Source organism: Nannospalax galili, unplaced genomic scaffold, assembly GCF_000622305.1.
Source record: "Nannospalax galili isolate Female #2095 unplaced genomic scaffold, S.galili_v1.0 scaffold1056, whole genome shotgun sequence".
Taxonomy (NCBI): domain Eukaryota; kingdom Metazoa; phylum Chordata; class Mammalia; order Rodentia; family Spalacidae; genus Nannospalax; species Nannospalax galili.
The window spans coordinates 29,547-44,682 of record NW_008338734.1 but is presented as its reverse complement, the minus strand read 5'-3'; the positions used below and the strand labels follow the sequence as shown (position 1 = coordinate 44,682).

At 41.3% G+C, this 15,136-nt stretch overlaps 1 protein-coding gene across 1 annotated transcript in view; it reads left to right on the top strand.

Annotated features, from left to right (window-relative positions):
- Window positions 1–4,867: 4,867 nt before the first annotated feature.
- Window positions 4,868–15,136, top strand: part of LOC103734431 (solute carrier family 15 member 5-like) — a gene marked incomplete at its 3' end in the record, with an annotated part of 32,453 nt that continues 22,184 nt past the window's right edge. Inside the window, exons 1-2 of the mRNA XM_008833366.1 lie at window positions 4,868–5,192; window positions 11,612–11,834. Coding sequence (XP_008831588.1) covers window positions 4,868–5,192; window positions 11,612–11,834 — 548 coding nt within the window. The remainder of the gene's footprint in view (window positions 5,193–11,611; window positions 11,835–15,136) is intronic.

Here is a 15,136-nt window from a genome sequence, read left to right as displayed (position 1 = left end):
TGTATATTTCAATAAAGTCCCTAGAATAAAATTTGCAGAGTTTCAAGAAACAATGAAATCAGGACCAAAGATCTATTTATAGCCATGCATTTTTAAATTTTCTATTCTTTCTTTTGTATATATTTTGAAAAGCCAGGGATAATTTTTTTTAACTCTGGGGTCTGAGAAGTCAGAGAAGCAAAAGCCCTTCCTCTGCCTTATAATGTTCCCAGAGGGACGGTATTGCAGAGGTAGAAATCTAGACGGAACCATAATAACTGCATTTAAAAGAAAATAGTAACATCATACTTATGCCCTGTGCTTAGTTTACATGTATGAGAAGTAAAATTGATAGGAGGATGAGTCTATTAGGAAAAGACATATTTCCTATAAATATCTGGTGTTTAGTAAGAGAAATTAGACTCAGAAAAAAAAAAGAGCCTTAAATATCATCTAAGCCACAGCCCTTAGTCACTGCAAGAAACAGATGTACTATGAAGCGAATTTTATTGTTTAAATGTATGTGGATGCTGTGGAAAAGTCTAGAATAGCATTTCTGCAATATTACAGACTTGACTTGTTGATTCACCACAATTTCTACCTTTCAAGATGGTCAAAAGGCAACCCTCTAGGGTAGATTTTTTTTTCAACCCAACCAAGGTGCATTGATTTTGTCACAGAAAAGCTATTAATTAAGTTCTCCTTGACCAGTCCCTTGACCACTGTCCTGGTTTCCTTTCTGCTTCTGTGATACAAAAATTCTGACCAAAAGCAGCTTGGGGAAGGAAAGGGTTTACTTGGCTTACACTTCCAGGTAACAGTCCATCATTGAGGGAGGTCAGGGCAGGAACTTGAAGCAGGAATCATGGAGGGGCGCAGCTTGCTGGCTTGCTCTCCTGCTCAAAATCTGGTTTGTAACCTGATGTGCTCTCCGGCCTGCTTTCTCTAGCTTAGCTAGCTTTCTTATACAGTCTAGGACCATGTTCCTTAGGGATATTGCCACCCATAGTGGGATGGACCCTCCTGAATCAATTAACAATCAAGACAACCCCCTCCCCAAGACATGCCCACAGGCCAATCCAATTAATGAAATCACTCAATCAAGGCTTTCCTTTGAGATGTCTCTAGGCTGTGTAAAGTTAACAATTAAGGCAAAGAACAGTCACTCAGCTCTTCAGTCAAACATAAGGGTCATTGGGGGCGGAGAGATGGTTCAGTGAGTAAGCGCATTGGCTGCACAAGCGTGAGAACCTGAGTTTGGATCCCAACTCACATAAAAAGCTGGGTGTTCATGCATGTGCCTCTAACCTCTGCACTGTGGAAGACGGAGACAGGAGGATCACTGGGGTGTGCTGGCCACCAGTCTAGGTCTAGGAACATCAAGAGATGCTTATCTTATGAGAATAAGAGGGACAGTAGTCGAACACGACACCCAACATCCTCCTCTGGCCTCTACACATGCGGGGACGTGCATAACCATACATACACATACGTACACATACATGTGCATACATTCCTACACATGGAAAAATTAAAATAAATTAATAAGAGCCATTCCCTAAATACATTCTGCAAGAGCATTACATCCTTTTAACTGCTTAAACATATCTTTAGTCACTAAATCCCCTTCTAATTCCATTCTTTTAAGGGTTACTCGGAATCAAACATAGGACCTCATATATGCTAAGCAAGAATTCCACTTCAGCCTATAGCCTTAGCCCTCTTTTTACTTTTTATTTTGAGACAGGCTCTCACTAAGTTGTCCAGGCTGGCCTTAAATTCAGTCTATAGCCTTGGCAGAACTTGAAATACTCCTGCCTCATCCTCCCAAGCAGCTGGGATTATAAATTAAAGCTACCAGGCCTCGCAATACTTTAAAATTTCAAGTATCTGGTTAGTGTCACATGGTCTACCACTAGAAGGCAGTAGACATGTACTGACATAACTAGCAAAATGCAGGCACTATTCAAAGCAGAGGACACATATGAATAAATATGAAATTGCCCCAAGTCTCAAAGAACTAGTGATTAGCAAGAAAAATAGGCTTGCAAACTTGTATAAGTAATATGAGCATTCAAATAGAGTTGTGGACAGTGCCTTAAGAACATGGATAGGCTAGGATGGTAATGCAAGCCTTTTATCCCAGCAGGCAGCTCAACAGGTTGTAGATTCTGTCATGGTGGGGAGGCATGGTGGCAGAAGGTGGCTGGAGCAGGAGCAGAAGATAAGCTCTCACATCTTCAAGCAGGCACAGGAAGCAGAGAGTGACTGGAGATCTGGCAAGGCTTAAGAATTCTCTAAGCTCACCCCCAGTGATGTGCTTCCTCCAGCACAGCCACACATTCTTCTAAGACCTCTGGAAACAGTGCCATGGACGGGGGACAAAATGTCCAAATACTTGTGGCCTATGGGGGACATTCTCCTTCAAAGCACCACACTTCCTGAGCTTGCCGAGCTTCCCTGTGGGATGGAATGTTTCACCTCCCTCTGTGTCTTAAGGTGCTTTCCTCCAAATGGAATGTTCATCTTGGAGGAAATTGCTATGCAATGCCATTCATGAGTCATACCATCCATGTATATTTCTAATTTTTTTATTAGTGTGTGTGTGTAATTCATGTGTGTGGCTGCTCATGCCTGGGAACTGACATGGAGGTCAAAGGACAACTTTTGTGAAGTTGAGTTGGTTCTCTACTTGGACCTTTATGTGGGTTCCAGGCAGCAAACTCAAGTCACCTCACTTGCAAGTAGCAAATGATCCACTGAGCCATCTCACCAGCCCTCCTCCCATAATTAAAGTTGCAGAGGAGAAAAGGAAATGGTCAATCCTAAGCTATGTGTCATCTCTTCAGTCAGAACAAAAGGGGCTGTATTAGTTACTTTTCTTGTCAATGTGACCAAATATCTGAAGCAACTTCACGGAGGAATTAGGACTCACTCATTTTGGCTCATAGCATTAGAAGGTTCAATTATTCACCATGGCTGGATGGTTGGCGGGAACCAGAGAAGTTCATGTCATGGCAACCAGCATAGAAAAGGAAATACAGGAGGGAGTCAGGGCAATATATAGCCCCCCAAGGACATGCCCCCAGTAGCCTCGTTCCTTTTAGTAGGCCCCACCTCCTCCTTTTCCAGGGGTGCTCTCATGATCATCCCACCTTGATCTCCTGTAATAGATGGGAGCCATTCCGAAAGTAGGCTGAACACACCTTTGCCCATGGAAGGCTTCATGTATACACATTTTCCAAGAATAAGGACACATATCATCACTTTCAGCTCAGAAAAGTGCCGATGTTCAAGAGATAAACTGAGTGATCACTCTACACAAATGAAAATAGGACATTGTGTTGGTTTCTCTTCTCTTGCTATGATAAAATACTCTAACAAAAAGTAATTTAGGGGAGAAAGGGGTTGTTTTGGCTTACAGTTCCAGTGGGATAGAGTCCATCATGTCCAGGAAGACATGGCAGGAGTCACAGAAAGCATGGTGGCAGGAACAGGAAGCTGGCTGACACATCTTCATCCACACACAGGAAGTAGAGGGAGAGAATAGGAAACGGGCAAAGACTGTAAAAGTCTCCCCCAGTGACATATTTCCTTCAGCAAGTCTCCACCTTCTAAAGGTTCCATAACTTCTCCAAAAAGTTCTACCAGCTGGGGACCAAGTGTTCAAACACAGAAGCCTACAAGGGATATTTCCATATTCAAAGAACAGTAGACATTATTGTCAAAGAAGACACAGGTGGTGCTGAGACCGTGAGAATATCAGCCCATGCAACCAGACTGTTAGACGAAGTCAAAGCAAAGCACTTTGCTCCCAGTCTCACGGGGCAGATGAGAATCATAGTCCACAACCTTCATCCATCTGTGGGTTTTGACTCCAACGTGAACCTAATGCATGGTACATTCTTGTAACCTGACCCAATAGTTCTATTCCCTTGTCTTCCCAGATTCTGGTCACTAAACCCTGAAATGGTGAGACATTCTCTTTCACTGCTGATTTTGTTAGTTTAATGGTGCCCTCCTGCTTTCCAAAATAGAAGGCTAGCAACCATTCACCCAGCTGGAGGGTCAGATTAAGACCAGATCCAATATTCCATAAAGCATGTGTGGGCTGGTTGCTGTATTCCTGACTGCTGGTTAGTAATCAGTGAGTCTAATGGAGCCTTTTGATTTTGATTTCCTCAGAGAGACTGTTCTACAAGCATGGGGTCAACTTAAAGGAAGCAGAGTTTTATTTAATATTTCTCCTTTCATTAGTGCACTTAAATTACTTTCTTGTAAACTCTGCTTGTTACCTAAATGTACTAGCACTTTTGTTTCCTAATTAACTTTCTTATCAGAATTCCAACCAAAAATAACAAGAAATGTAATGATGATAAGGTATCCTGCCCCCTCAAAACAGAGTTTCTTTTGCGCTTTATCTCTTGGTACTGTTCTGGCTTGTTTAATTAAAATATCAGAAATTATTAGACTCAAATTATTTCTTGATCTAGTGCTCAAATTCCCCCGAAGAACTGTATCTTCTGCCTCTGTATTTAAACCTTTATCTGTATGAGGCAGATGAACTTCCAGACCCGTACAACTGGATTCGTGTAATTCAATATAATTTTGGAGGAAGCACCTAATTTAGTCTCTAAGTAATTAAACAAACAAATCAGATTTGTCTACACTGAGCCTTGAATGTTCAAACACTCAGGTCTCCCCCCTCCCTTGGGTTTCTCAATCATCAAAATAAATAGCATTGATGTGCAAAAAACCTTAGAAAATTTTAGCATGGCGATGTGAAATTCAAAGCAGCAATCTTACTTTTTTTTTTCATTAGTGGATGGGGGTAAAAAAGTCACTAAGTCCATGCCACTCATATAAGCAGTATTCAGGGGCAGTAGTCATGCCTGTTACAGACTTCAACATAAATGATGAAAAACTAGCTGTCCACGGTGGCCCTGAGCATCGGAAAACTCTGAGACATTTCCAGGCTGGAATCTGCTTGCTTCTAGTGGAGCTGTGTGAGAGGTTGACCTTCTTCGAAGTCGTCTGCAACATGATCCCATTTTGCACCATGAAGCTTGGCTACTGCAATCACCAGGCAGCCATTCTAAGCTTGTGCTTTGTTGGAACCCCAGTCCTTACCAGTGTGTTTGTGGAATGGCTTGCAGATGTCTTCTTAGAAAGGAACAGACTGATATATATATCCTTAGGTCTACATTTCCTAGGTGAGTGTCCCCTGCCAACTGGATTCTTCTGCTTGCTTAACTGAATGCTTTTTTGTTAGAATTGCTTGGTTTATATTACCCCCACCCTGTTCTTAACATTCAATATGCTAGATAAAGAATGTTATTGTTTCCGTTTATTTCATTCTATATATTATTTAAGATGTGACTACATGTGTGTGTTGTTTCACAGATCCTCTAGTGACTATATCATTACAATATTATATTTTTGGTAATGATTTCTTTGCACATCAATTTTCTGTACACCTTACAATGCCCTTGCTTCACTCTTTGACATCCGAACCTAAATTTGTGACAAATTCTATATGAAACATGAAATTCATTTGCCTCACAGCTAAGATGAAATGTGTTTAAAAGGTTGCTGAAGTTCATGTAGCATAATTAGGAAATGTGTTTATCAAAAGGCATTTTTATAATGAATCATGCAGTCATTATATTTCATATGAAGGCATGACTTTTGTATTTTTAACTGTGGTTTAAAGATGAGTGAATTCAGTCTCTATGCTGTGCTTGTTTACATGGAGAAAATAAATATACTACACAAGTTTGGGCATGGAATGATGGTGAGAAATGTTAGGGAAATATTGAGACAGCTTGAAGAGCTTCATAAGGGGTAAAGAGCACTGCTGGTGGGTAGTCTGCAAGTGTGTGTGTGTGTGTATGTGTGTGTGTGTGTGTGTGTGTGTGTCTGTGTGTCTGTGTGTGTCTGTGTCTGTGTGTGTATACACTCACATGCCATAGTTCATATATGGGGATCAGAGGACAGCTTTCTCAGGAGTAGGTCCTCGCCTTTTGCTTTGTTTGAGGATCTTTCTTATTATTTCTGCCATTGCAATATCTACTCCAGGCTAAATGGCCAGCAAGCTTCCAGCTGATTAGCCCATCTCTCCCTCCTATTCAACATAGAAGTGCTAGGATTACAAATGTGCTCTACCACATCTAGCATTTTACAAGGGCTTCAGGGATCCAAACTCAGGTTGTCAGGCTGAACAGCTAACACTTTTATACTGACCCATCTCCCTCTCCCTAGTATGCAACTTTAAACTGAATCATCCAGAGAGGCTGGAAAACCCAGCTGGAAAAGGGTTTACTTCAATAGACAGGATGCACAACCACAGTGATTGTTTAAGCGGAGACCAAAAAAGTCTCGGGATGATGGTCTATGCAAGAGAGAAGTACCAATTAAAAGGGGAAGTGTGATAAAGGGACAGAAATTACCTCCAAGGTTTGAGCTGAGGAACCTAGGCAGGTAGTGTGCTGTGGATGTGTAGTACATGGCGCAGATGAAGTATATGTTGTCTGGAAGCAAATGGAAAAGGTGAGGAAAGAGAGCAGGTGCTGGGAATCACCAGAGTTCAGGCAGTGGTAAATGGCCATTCCAGAAATTGATAAGAGCATAACTCAGAGATGTAAGTCTCAATACTTGAGTTATGTGAAATAAAGACTAAGTTTCTGAGTGGCAGATATTCCTTCAACGTTCAGAAAATGTTTCTTGCTAATGGCTCTGTGACAGGGTATTGCTTTGAGATCTGAGAAGGAAGTAAAGGCAAAACCTTGTGCTCCTGCTCACCTTTCAAGTAATGGAAGAGAAAATCAACAGATGAATAGATACTCTGGCAGGTGGTTCTAAGTGCTCTAGGAAAGTAGACCTGGGTCAGGGGGCAGAGGGAAGGAATATTGGTACATGTACTACTTCATCCTGAAAGATGTATGCTTTTGTCTTGGCAACATGCTACACCAGACATACTTGGTAGCTTTCTTGTTTGATGTGGTAATTTCTTTGGTTTTAAAAACTATTTTATTTATTATTTTTAATTTATATGTACAAGTGTATTGCCTGCAAGTATGTAAGTGTACCTGTGTCATGCAATGTCTGCAGAGGTCAGAAGAAGGCCTAGAACTGGAGATCCCCTAGAATTGGAGTTAGGATGGCTGTTAGCCACTATGTGGGTGCTGGGATTCAAACCTGGGTCCTCTGCAAAAGCAGTCAGTGCTCTTAACTGCTGAACCATCTTCCCAGTCCTAATGTGGTAATTTTTATCAGTCTGAATTCCAGGGAAGAGTACAATACGAGGTCAGAAATCTTAACCTTGGAAAATTCCAAACAAAAACATTAAATCAACTCACTTTCTGTTCTTTTTTTCTTTTTCCTGCCAGTATTGGAGATTAAACCTTGGACTTCACACATGCTAGGCAAGCACTCTACTGTTATGCTAGAGCCCCAACTCTCTTTTTAGCTTTTTGAAATAGGGTCTCACTAAGTTGCCCGGGGAGTTCTTGAAATGACTGCATAACTCAGTCAGGTCTTGAACTTGGAATCATCCTACTTTATCCTCTAGAATGGCTGGATTATAGGCCTGTGGCAGGACCACGCCTAACTTCATTTTCTTACTTTTAGTTAGTTCCTGTATCTCTATTCATAACTGCTCCTAAATTCCAACCTATCATGAAGTATCAGAGATTGTGATACTTCCATTTGAATTGCTACAAACTTAGTTTAAAAAGATGAAGCTCTCCTCTTCCTGATCATGGCCTATTAACGGGGCTGTCAGTAATCTGTCCAACTCCAGACCACATACCATCTCGCCAACATTGACTTCCTGAAGAAAAGAATTCATATATTGTTCCTATGATCTAAAAAATAAATTCCGAATTTATTAAGTTAGCACATACTACCTTCATTTCAAATTTAACCCTTGAAAATGCTCCGTCAGTGATTGCCTCCAATTACTATGAACTCATTGGCCATGACCCTGTATTACCCTCATGTACACTTTTCTCTATGCCTGAAATTCCCACTTTCTTCATCTTTTTACTCTGTATCTGAGATTTTAAAACGTCTGCTGTTTTGTCAAGACCTGTGTGGTGTTAATTGCTAGTCTCTCTGTGCTTAGCCATGCTGTTATCAAATGCAGATGTGACTGCAGGGACTGTGGAGATAGATGTCTCAGTTGGTAAGGTGCTTGCCATGTAATCATGATGTGAGTTTGATCCCTAGTATCAAGGTCAAAATGCCAGGTGTGGTGGTGACAAACTGTAATTCCAGCCCTAGGCAGATCCATCAGGCCTTCATGTGAAAGACTTTTCCTGGGAATAGACTGCACACACACACACACACACACAATCTACCCACAACAGATAAGAAACCCACAACAGATCCAAGTAATGATTGCACTGAAATCCAACTTAGTGAGTCAATGAGTTTCTATTTGGGTTACTAACAGGAAATGGGTGAGGGGTCACCTATGGGAGCTGAGATGACTCAAAAGCAGCTTCAACACCTACTGAAAAGCCAACCCCAACATGGATGATGATTCATGAAACCCGCATCTCTGGAGCTTTCTGCAGAATTTTCAGGCAGATAGACAGGCCAGAGAATCTCCTCTCTGAAGCCCACTTGGTCAAAATCTCCTCCCAGAGCAGTCCTTCACCGCTTTTATAAACCTGGAGTGGGGACCTGGTAACTCTTACAAGTTTCAGCTTTCCCAGACATATTGAGTTTGTTTACCTGGTGAGTCTCATGAGCTCTGACCCCCATCCTCAGGTCCTCCTGGAAGGAATGTTTCAATTAGGAGGAGAACGCTATACAATGCTAGGCTTCATGGTGGGAGCTAAACCACTGAGACAGCCGGACTCACAAAACAAAGTAGATGGCTCCTGTGGAGTAACACCCAGCCTTGTCCCTTGAGTTCCACCTTCATCTATATATGGGTGACTCAGACATGCATGCATGAACACACACACACACACACACACACACACACACACACACACACAATCTAGATAATTGCACCTACCACTGTATCATGTAACTGTCCCTCAGAAATTCTTTCTTCTATGATGGACCCACTTGCTCCTGCACTGAAGGATCAGGGCACCCCTCCCCTCCACCACACAGAAGATGTGACACAGCACAGTGCTCTACACAGAGCTTACAGATGCAGCCAGACTATGGACATAGGGCACAACGGCACACATCAGAGGATACTTTTGTCAGATTTATCACAGATTTGCATTTTTATCATAAAAGTTGTACTGCAGACAGAAATGAAATTTGAGCTAATAAAATCAATGTTTAATGACATTTTCTTTTAAAAATGGAAGTGTCTTTCTAACTTACACTGAGGTTTCAGATGGTCTGAAAGTAGATTGTCCTTAAACAGATGGTTGCTGCATGGAGCAACAGATCTGACTATTCTGGATTTTAATGTTTGTTTTTGTTTTGCTTGTTTATTTTTTGAGGCAGGGTTTCCCTGTAGCCCCAGCTGGTCTGGAACTCAATAGATAGACTGCCCGCCTCTGCCTCTTGAGTGCTGACATTGAAGGTGTGTGCAACCACACCCAGTCTAATCTAACCATTCTGTTTGGACAATCCTTCCCACATCCAAGCTTCACATAATGCTTCCAGAGACAAGGATTAAACAGTAGAGAAAGAACAGGTTGTTGCACATCAGGCTGACCTTGAAAGAAATATAATAATCGATCATATATATTCTTCCTATTAATAAAAACCACTATAGAGAATGTGGAAACATCATATCCAATTTTTATCTAAATGGAATGTATGAGCTAACTCAGGAAACTAGCCACCTAAAACCACACTATGAAAATTCATACCAAAAGGGCTGTCAAAGTCACAGAAACAAAACAAAACTAAAATGGAGAAATTTTTTGTCATTTTGACAAAAAAAAATTCATGGTGCTTGGGATATAGCTCAGTAACAGGGGGCATGATGAACATATGTGAGGCCCTGGGTTCAGTCACCAGGACCACAGGAAGGAAGAAAGGGAGGGAGGAAGAAAGACATCCCAGTTTTTTTCAAGAGGAAGCAATATAGGATATGACAAAGCTTTACAAAATATAAAAGGCCTAGCAAGCACATGCATCTGCACCATAATGATTATTAGATAGGGAGACTCATCCAGCATGACCACTGTGAAGTAGACATGCAAAGGAAGTTCAGACTTCCTCTGTCACTCTGAGTCTGCCTCCTTCCAACTGATCTGCATGACCCAAGTCACACGCCTATCCCCCAGGTTTCTCACCACTCTGTGTGTGCCAGGAAGGCTCCAGGCACACATAAAGTACATAAGGGAAAAGAGAGGTAGAAAAAGAGAACAGGCTGTACTTTCCTATTATAATATTCTCAAAAGCTCTCGCCAGATATCTGAGACCATATTTCCATTATCATACTAAGAACAAATAACTCATTAATGTGCTTTTCTCTTGCAAGGCCAGGGAAGGGTAGAGTGATAGAGATAGCTTTATTTTGTGTGTGTGGTGACATCCTGTTTTGAGAGGTTCTTTCTGTTTTGTTTTGTTTTGTTTGAGGCAGGGCCTCATGTAGTCAGGCTGGTCTGGAACTTACTAGTAGCCAAGGATGACTATAGGAATGACTTTTACAAAATGGACAGAATCTGGACTAATGACTTTTAATTAACTTTGCCAAATGCACTGAGCCATGTGCTCTTGTGATGTGGACCTCTGACCTTGATTTCTTGGAACTTCAATTTGCAGCTCCATCCAAAGATAATGAATGAATGTGGATATGTTTCAGAATTAACGTACCAAAGCTCTGAAAGGCAGTGCATGCATCCTCACTGAAAACAGTGACAGTGGAAGACTGCTTGACATTGTGTGAGACTTTCTAGAACCAGGCGTGAACGGCAAGATTGTCTGATAAGATAAGGGTGGATCCAAGCTTATAGTACCTGAATTGAAGCTGGAGAAACAGTTCAGAATAAAAGTATGGGTGAGGCTTGACTCCACAGCACAGTGCCAAGAGACATTTCAGGTTAAGGGTGTCCTCTGAATTCAGGCCCACTCTTAAAATCTAAAGTTAGAGCTGGGTGTGGTGACACATGCCTTTAATCCCAGCACTTGGGAGACAGGGGCGGATCTCTTTGAGTTCAAGGCAAGCCTGGTCTACATAGTAAATTCCAGGCCAGCTGGGTCTAAAGGGAGTCCTTGTTTCAAAAAAAAAAAAATTTCTAAAGTTAAGATTCAGGTATTAACTGTCATGTGGCATGGTAATGGTCACAGATGACCTTGAACTCCTGATCACCCTACCTCTACTCCTGAGTGCTTGGATTACAGCACCATGCCCAGTAGATAGTTTTTCATATGATACATTGCTGAAGTATTTTGATGTTGTTAAAAATGAACATCATTGTTATTATGCATTCTTGGAGAAAGGATAGTTTAAGTTTGAAGGGGGAAGAAACAGAACTTTGGATTAATTAAAACACATAATGAAGGAAATTCTCACACTTAGAAAAACCAAGCTATCCCACAAGTTGCAATGAGCAACATAAATATTTTAGCAACAATGCTCCTTTCAGAGGAAAGCCCTTATTTAGATGCAATCTGGTGATTCCTCTTCTTCTCTCTCCACCAACAGGCACTGCGTTGTTATCTGTGGTTGGTTTTCCCTCGGAAGATTTCTATGTAGGCACTTACTATGTGGTTAATAAAGTGTCCACAAAGGAGCGGAACAGGCTGTTTCACGCAGCACTTCTGAGCATCTCCCTGGGCACAGGAGGAATAAGAGCTGTCGTTTGCCCACCGGGGGCTTACAGTCTTCATAAGTGTGGATCAAAGAAGCCAATGTCCTTTTTTAACTGGTAAGTGGCACTGAGTAGAAGAGGAAACAGAATTATGACATGCTTCCCTTATTTGGGTTTTTTCATTTGGTCTGTTATTGGTTGAGCTGGGTAAGTAACATGGTGATGTCTGTGACAATGGTTCATTCAAGAATCATGGTCAGGGCTGAATGACTCAGCAGTTAAAGAGCATTTACTGCTCTTCTAGAGAACCAGAGTTTGGTTCCCAGAACCCATGTCCAGCAGTTCATAACTGCCCATAATTTTAGCTCCAGATGATCTGACTCCCTGTGACCTCCTTGTGCATTTTCATGCATGTACACACACACACACACACACACACACACACACACATGCACACAGACACACATACCACATAAATAAATAAATACATTTAAAAAGTCATGGTCAGATACAAACCAAGATCATCAATGCCCCAAGACACACTGATTAATTAATCCTCCAAGTAAGAAGACATGCATTGTTTTGTCATGATGAACAGAATATGGCTTTGGAACCAAATGAACCTGGTAGACGTCTCACTTCCACTTAACACAGGCTGACTGACCTTGACCAAGTCATTTCCTCTCTAGTTTCATTTTTTTTTAATTTCTAAAGACAGTAATGGTTCAGCTGCAGGTGACTCCCTTCCCCCAAAAAACATGTAGTTGTATTAGTTATATTGACATTTTAATGAACAGGTCTGTCAAGGCTAAGTTCACAGGCCATCGTGAAGAGGAGAAAAAGAAGAGCATGTAGTTCATGATTTGTTCAATGCACACCCTTGCTCCTCATCCTCTTCTCACCCCAGCACCTGAAAGAGTTTATGCTTTGTGACACCCAAACTGTCTTTTTCTTACGTTTTGCCTCTTCCAATGAATTCCTATCATTTATCAGTTTATGTGGTTTATGTGATATGTGTATAGCGTGTGCATGCATGCATGTGCGTATGGAGGCCAGAGGTCAACCTCAGGCTCTATTCCTCAGGAACAGTCACTTTGTTTCTTAAGACAGTCTCCCATTGACCTAGGAGCTTGTTAATTAGGCTAGGCTGGCTACCTAGTGCGCGTCAGGGATCTGCCTGTCTCCACCTCCCCAGAGCTGAAGTTATTTGTGTGGAGCACCACATCTGCAGGTGCTTGGGATTGAAATCAGGTCCTTGCACATGTGGGACAAGCATTTTACCACCTGAACCATTTCCCCAGACTGTTTATATGTTTGAAAAAATCCAGTTTCTATTATGAAATAGAAATTCAAGAAAACAATTGAGCATTAGAATTTAAGGAAGAACCACTGTTTAGAGTTTAGTATGGAATTTCTTTTGAGATTTTGTTGCTCACCAGTGGATGTCAAATAGCCATAATATGCTGCTCTACCCAATATGATAAGCTACTTCATGCATTTTAACCTACAGGATAAATTAGTGTTTTAGGAAGGTGTTGTTCAGATCTGAAATGCCTCCCCCAAAGCCCATGGGTTGATGGTCACCAGCCTGAGGTACTATTTGGTGTAGGTAGAGCCTTTAGAAAATGGGACTCAGTAAAATAAGTTAGGTTACTGCGGACATTGAAGGGTATTTTGGAATCCTGGTCCTCTCTCTTCCTTGCTACTGAGCGGCTCCATTGAACCGTTCACTTATGCCACGCCAGGATGCGCACCTCATCACTTCACAGGTCCAGCACACTGCGGACTCGCTAAACCTTGGAAACTGTGAAAGAAATCATATTTCCATTTTTGTAAGTTGCTTGCTTCAGGCATTTTTGTCACATCAACTGAAAACTACCACAGGAACATCATCTTTTATTTCTTTTGTGTGTGTGTTCATAAGCGAATTCCTGACATTTTTCTAAAATATTCTCTTTCCACTGTTAGTTACCCATGACCACTGTTAGTCATGGGTAAAATCAAGAAAGACATCACCAGGGAAAAAAAAGCACATTTAAAGACAATTCATCTTAAAAATACTCAGTGAAAAATATTTAGAGTCAATATTGTCTGCGTATATGTAGCTATCCAAGTCAGTTCTTCCTCCTCCTCCTCCTCCTCCTCCTCCTCTTCCTCTCTCTCTCTCTCTCTCTCTCTCTCATATTAATATTACAAAACACTCAATCCTGTTTTGGATTAAGTCCTAATGTCAGGGAACAACACAGTTTATCAAAGGTGGAAGGGACTTTCACTTCCCCGTAGCATATTCATAGCAAATTTGCCTCCTTGACCTGCCCAAAGGAGAAGGAAAAAATCCTTCTTTTTTATTCTATTGGGAGGTCTTAATCCTTAATTAGCAGCATCATTCTGATTAAATAAGACTCTGGAGGATTAAGACTGGAGAACAAGTGGTTGTTCTGAAAGATAGCTCTGGAGAATTTATTGTGCTGTGGTCTTAGTCATTCAGAGTTCCGTTTAATCAAAGTGACATTTCTCAGCGTTGATTACAAAGGAGACACTATATGAATGAAATGTTTCCTTTGGGAAACAGAGGGGACTCCCAGGAGATTTGTGCTTCAGGGCTTTGGGTAGGAGGATGGGGGTGGGATGAAACGAATTTCTTCAGCTGTGAGGAGCCAGGCCAAATTTAGGAGGAACACATTTAGCAAGCGCTTTTTATTATTCTCTAATTTCACTTACATCTCAGATGAGCAGAGTCATGTGCTGTTTTTAAAGTCTAAGATAAGAGTGTCTAGAAAGGTAAATGAAGAACTGGAATACTATTCTTAAACATGATTAAAGACTGGATGTTCAGCTCCTTGAAGGCTAGATATATTCTTAGCTTCCTTGCTTCCGCAGTTGAAATAATAAACAACAGAACAAATTTTAAGAAAATCCACTTACTACAGTTTGTAGAAATGAGTATTACTATGAATGATGTCTAGCCCAGAACCAACTGCAAGGGTTGGTAGCAAGATGGACAGAAACTCGACTGACAGTCAGACAGCTAGCTGGCAGAGCCCTGACTTGGTCACTTAGGAGGGCCATGACCTCCAGGAAGGTCCTTAATTCTCAGAGACCCAGGTTTCTCAGTTACAATATGGGAATACCTCAGAGGGTTGTGGTGTCACCTATACACAAAGTATCCTAACAGAAATTCAAATGTTGATAGCTGTTATTATTATTATTATTAAAAGATGACTAAGTCATTGGCTAATACCATTATCTTAATGCTAGGAAACAGGGAACCCATTTAATAGGAGACCATCTTTAAAATGGGCCAGCCATTAACTCAACTGAATTCTCTAAGTCAAAAACTTCTCTAATGGGTTGAGGATATAGTTCCATGGTAAAATGGTTGACTAATGTGCAGGAGGCCCTAGGTTCAATCACCAGTT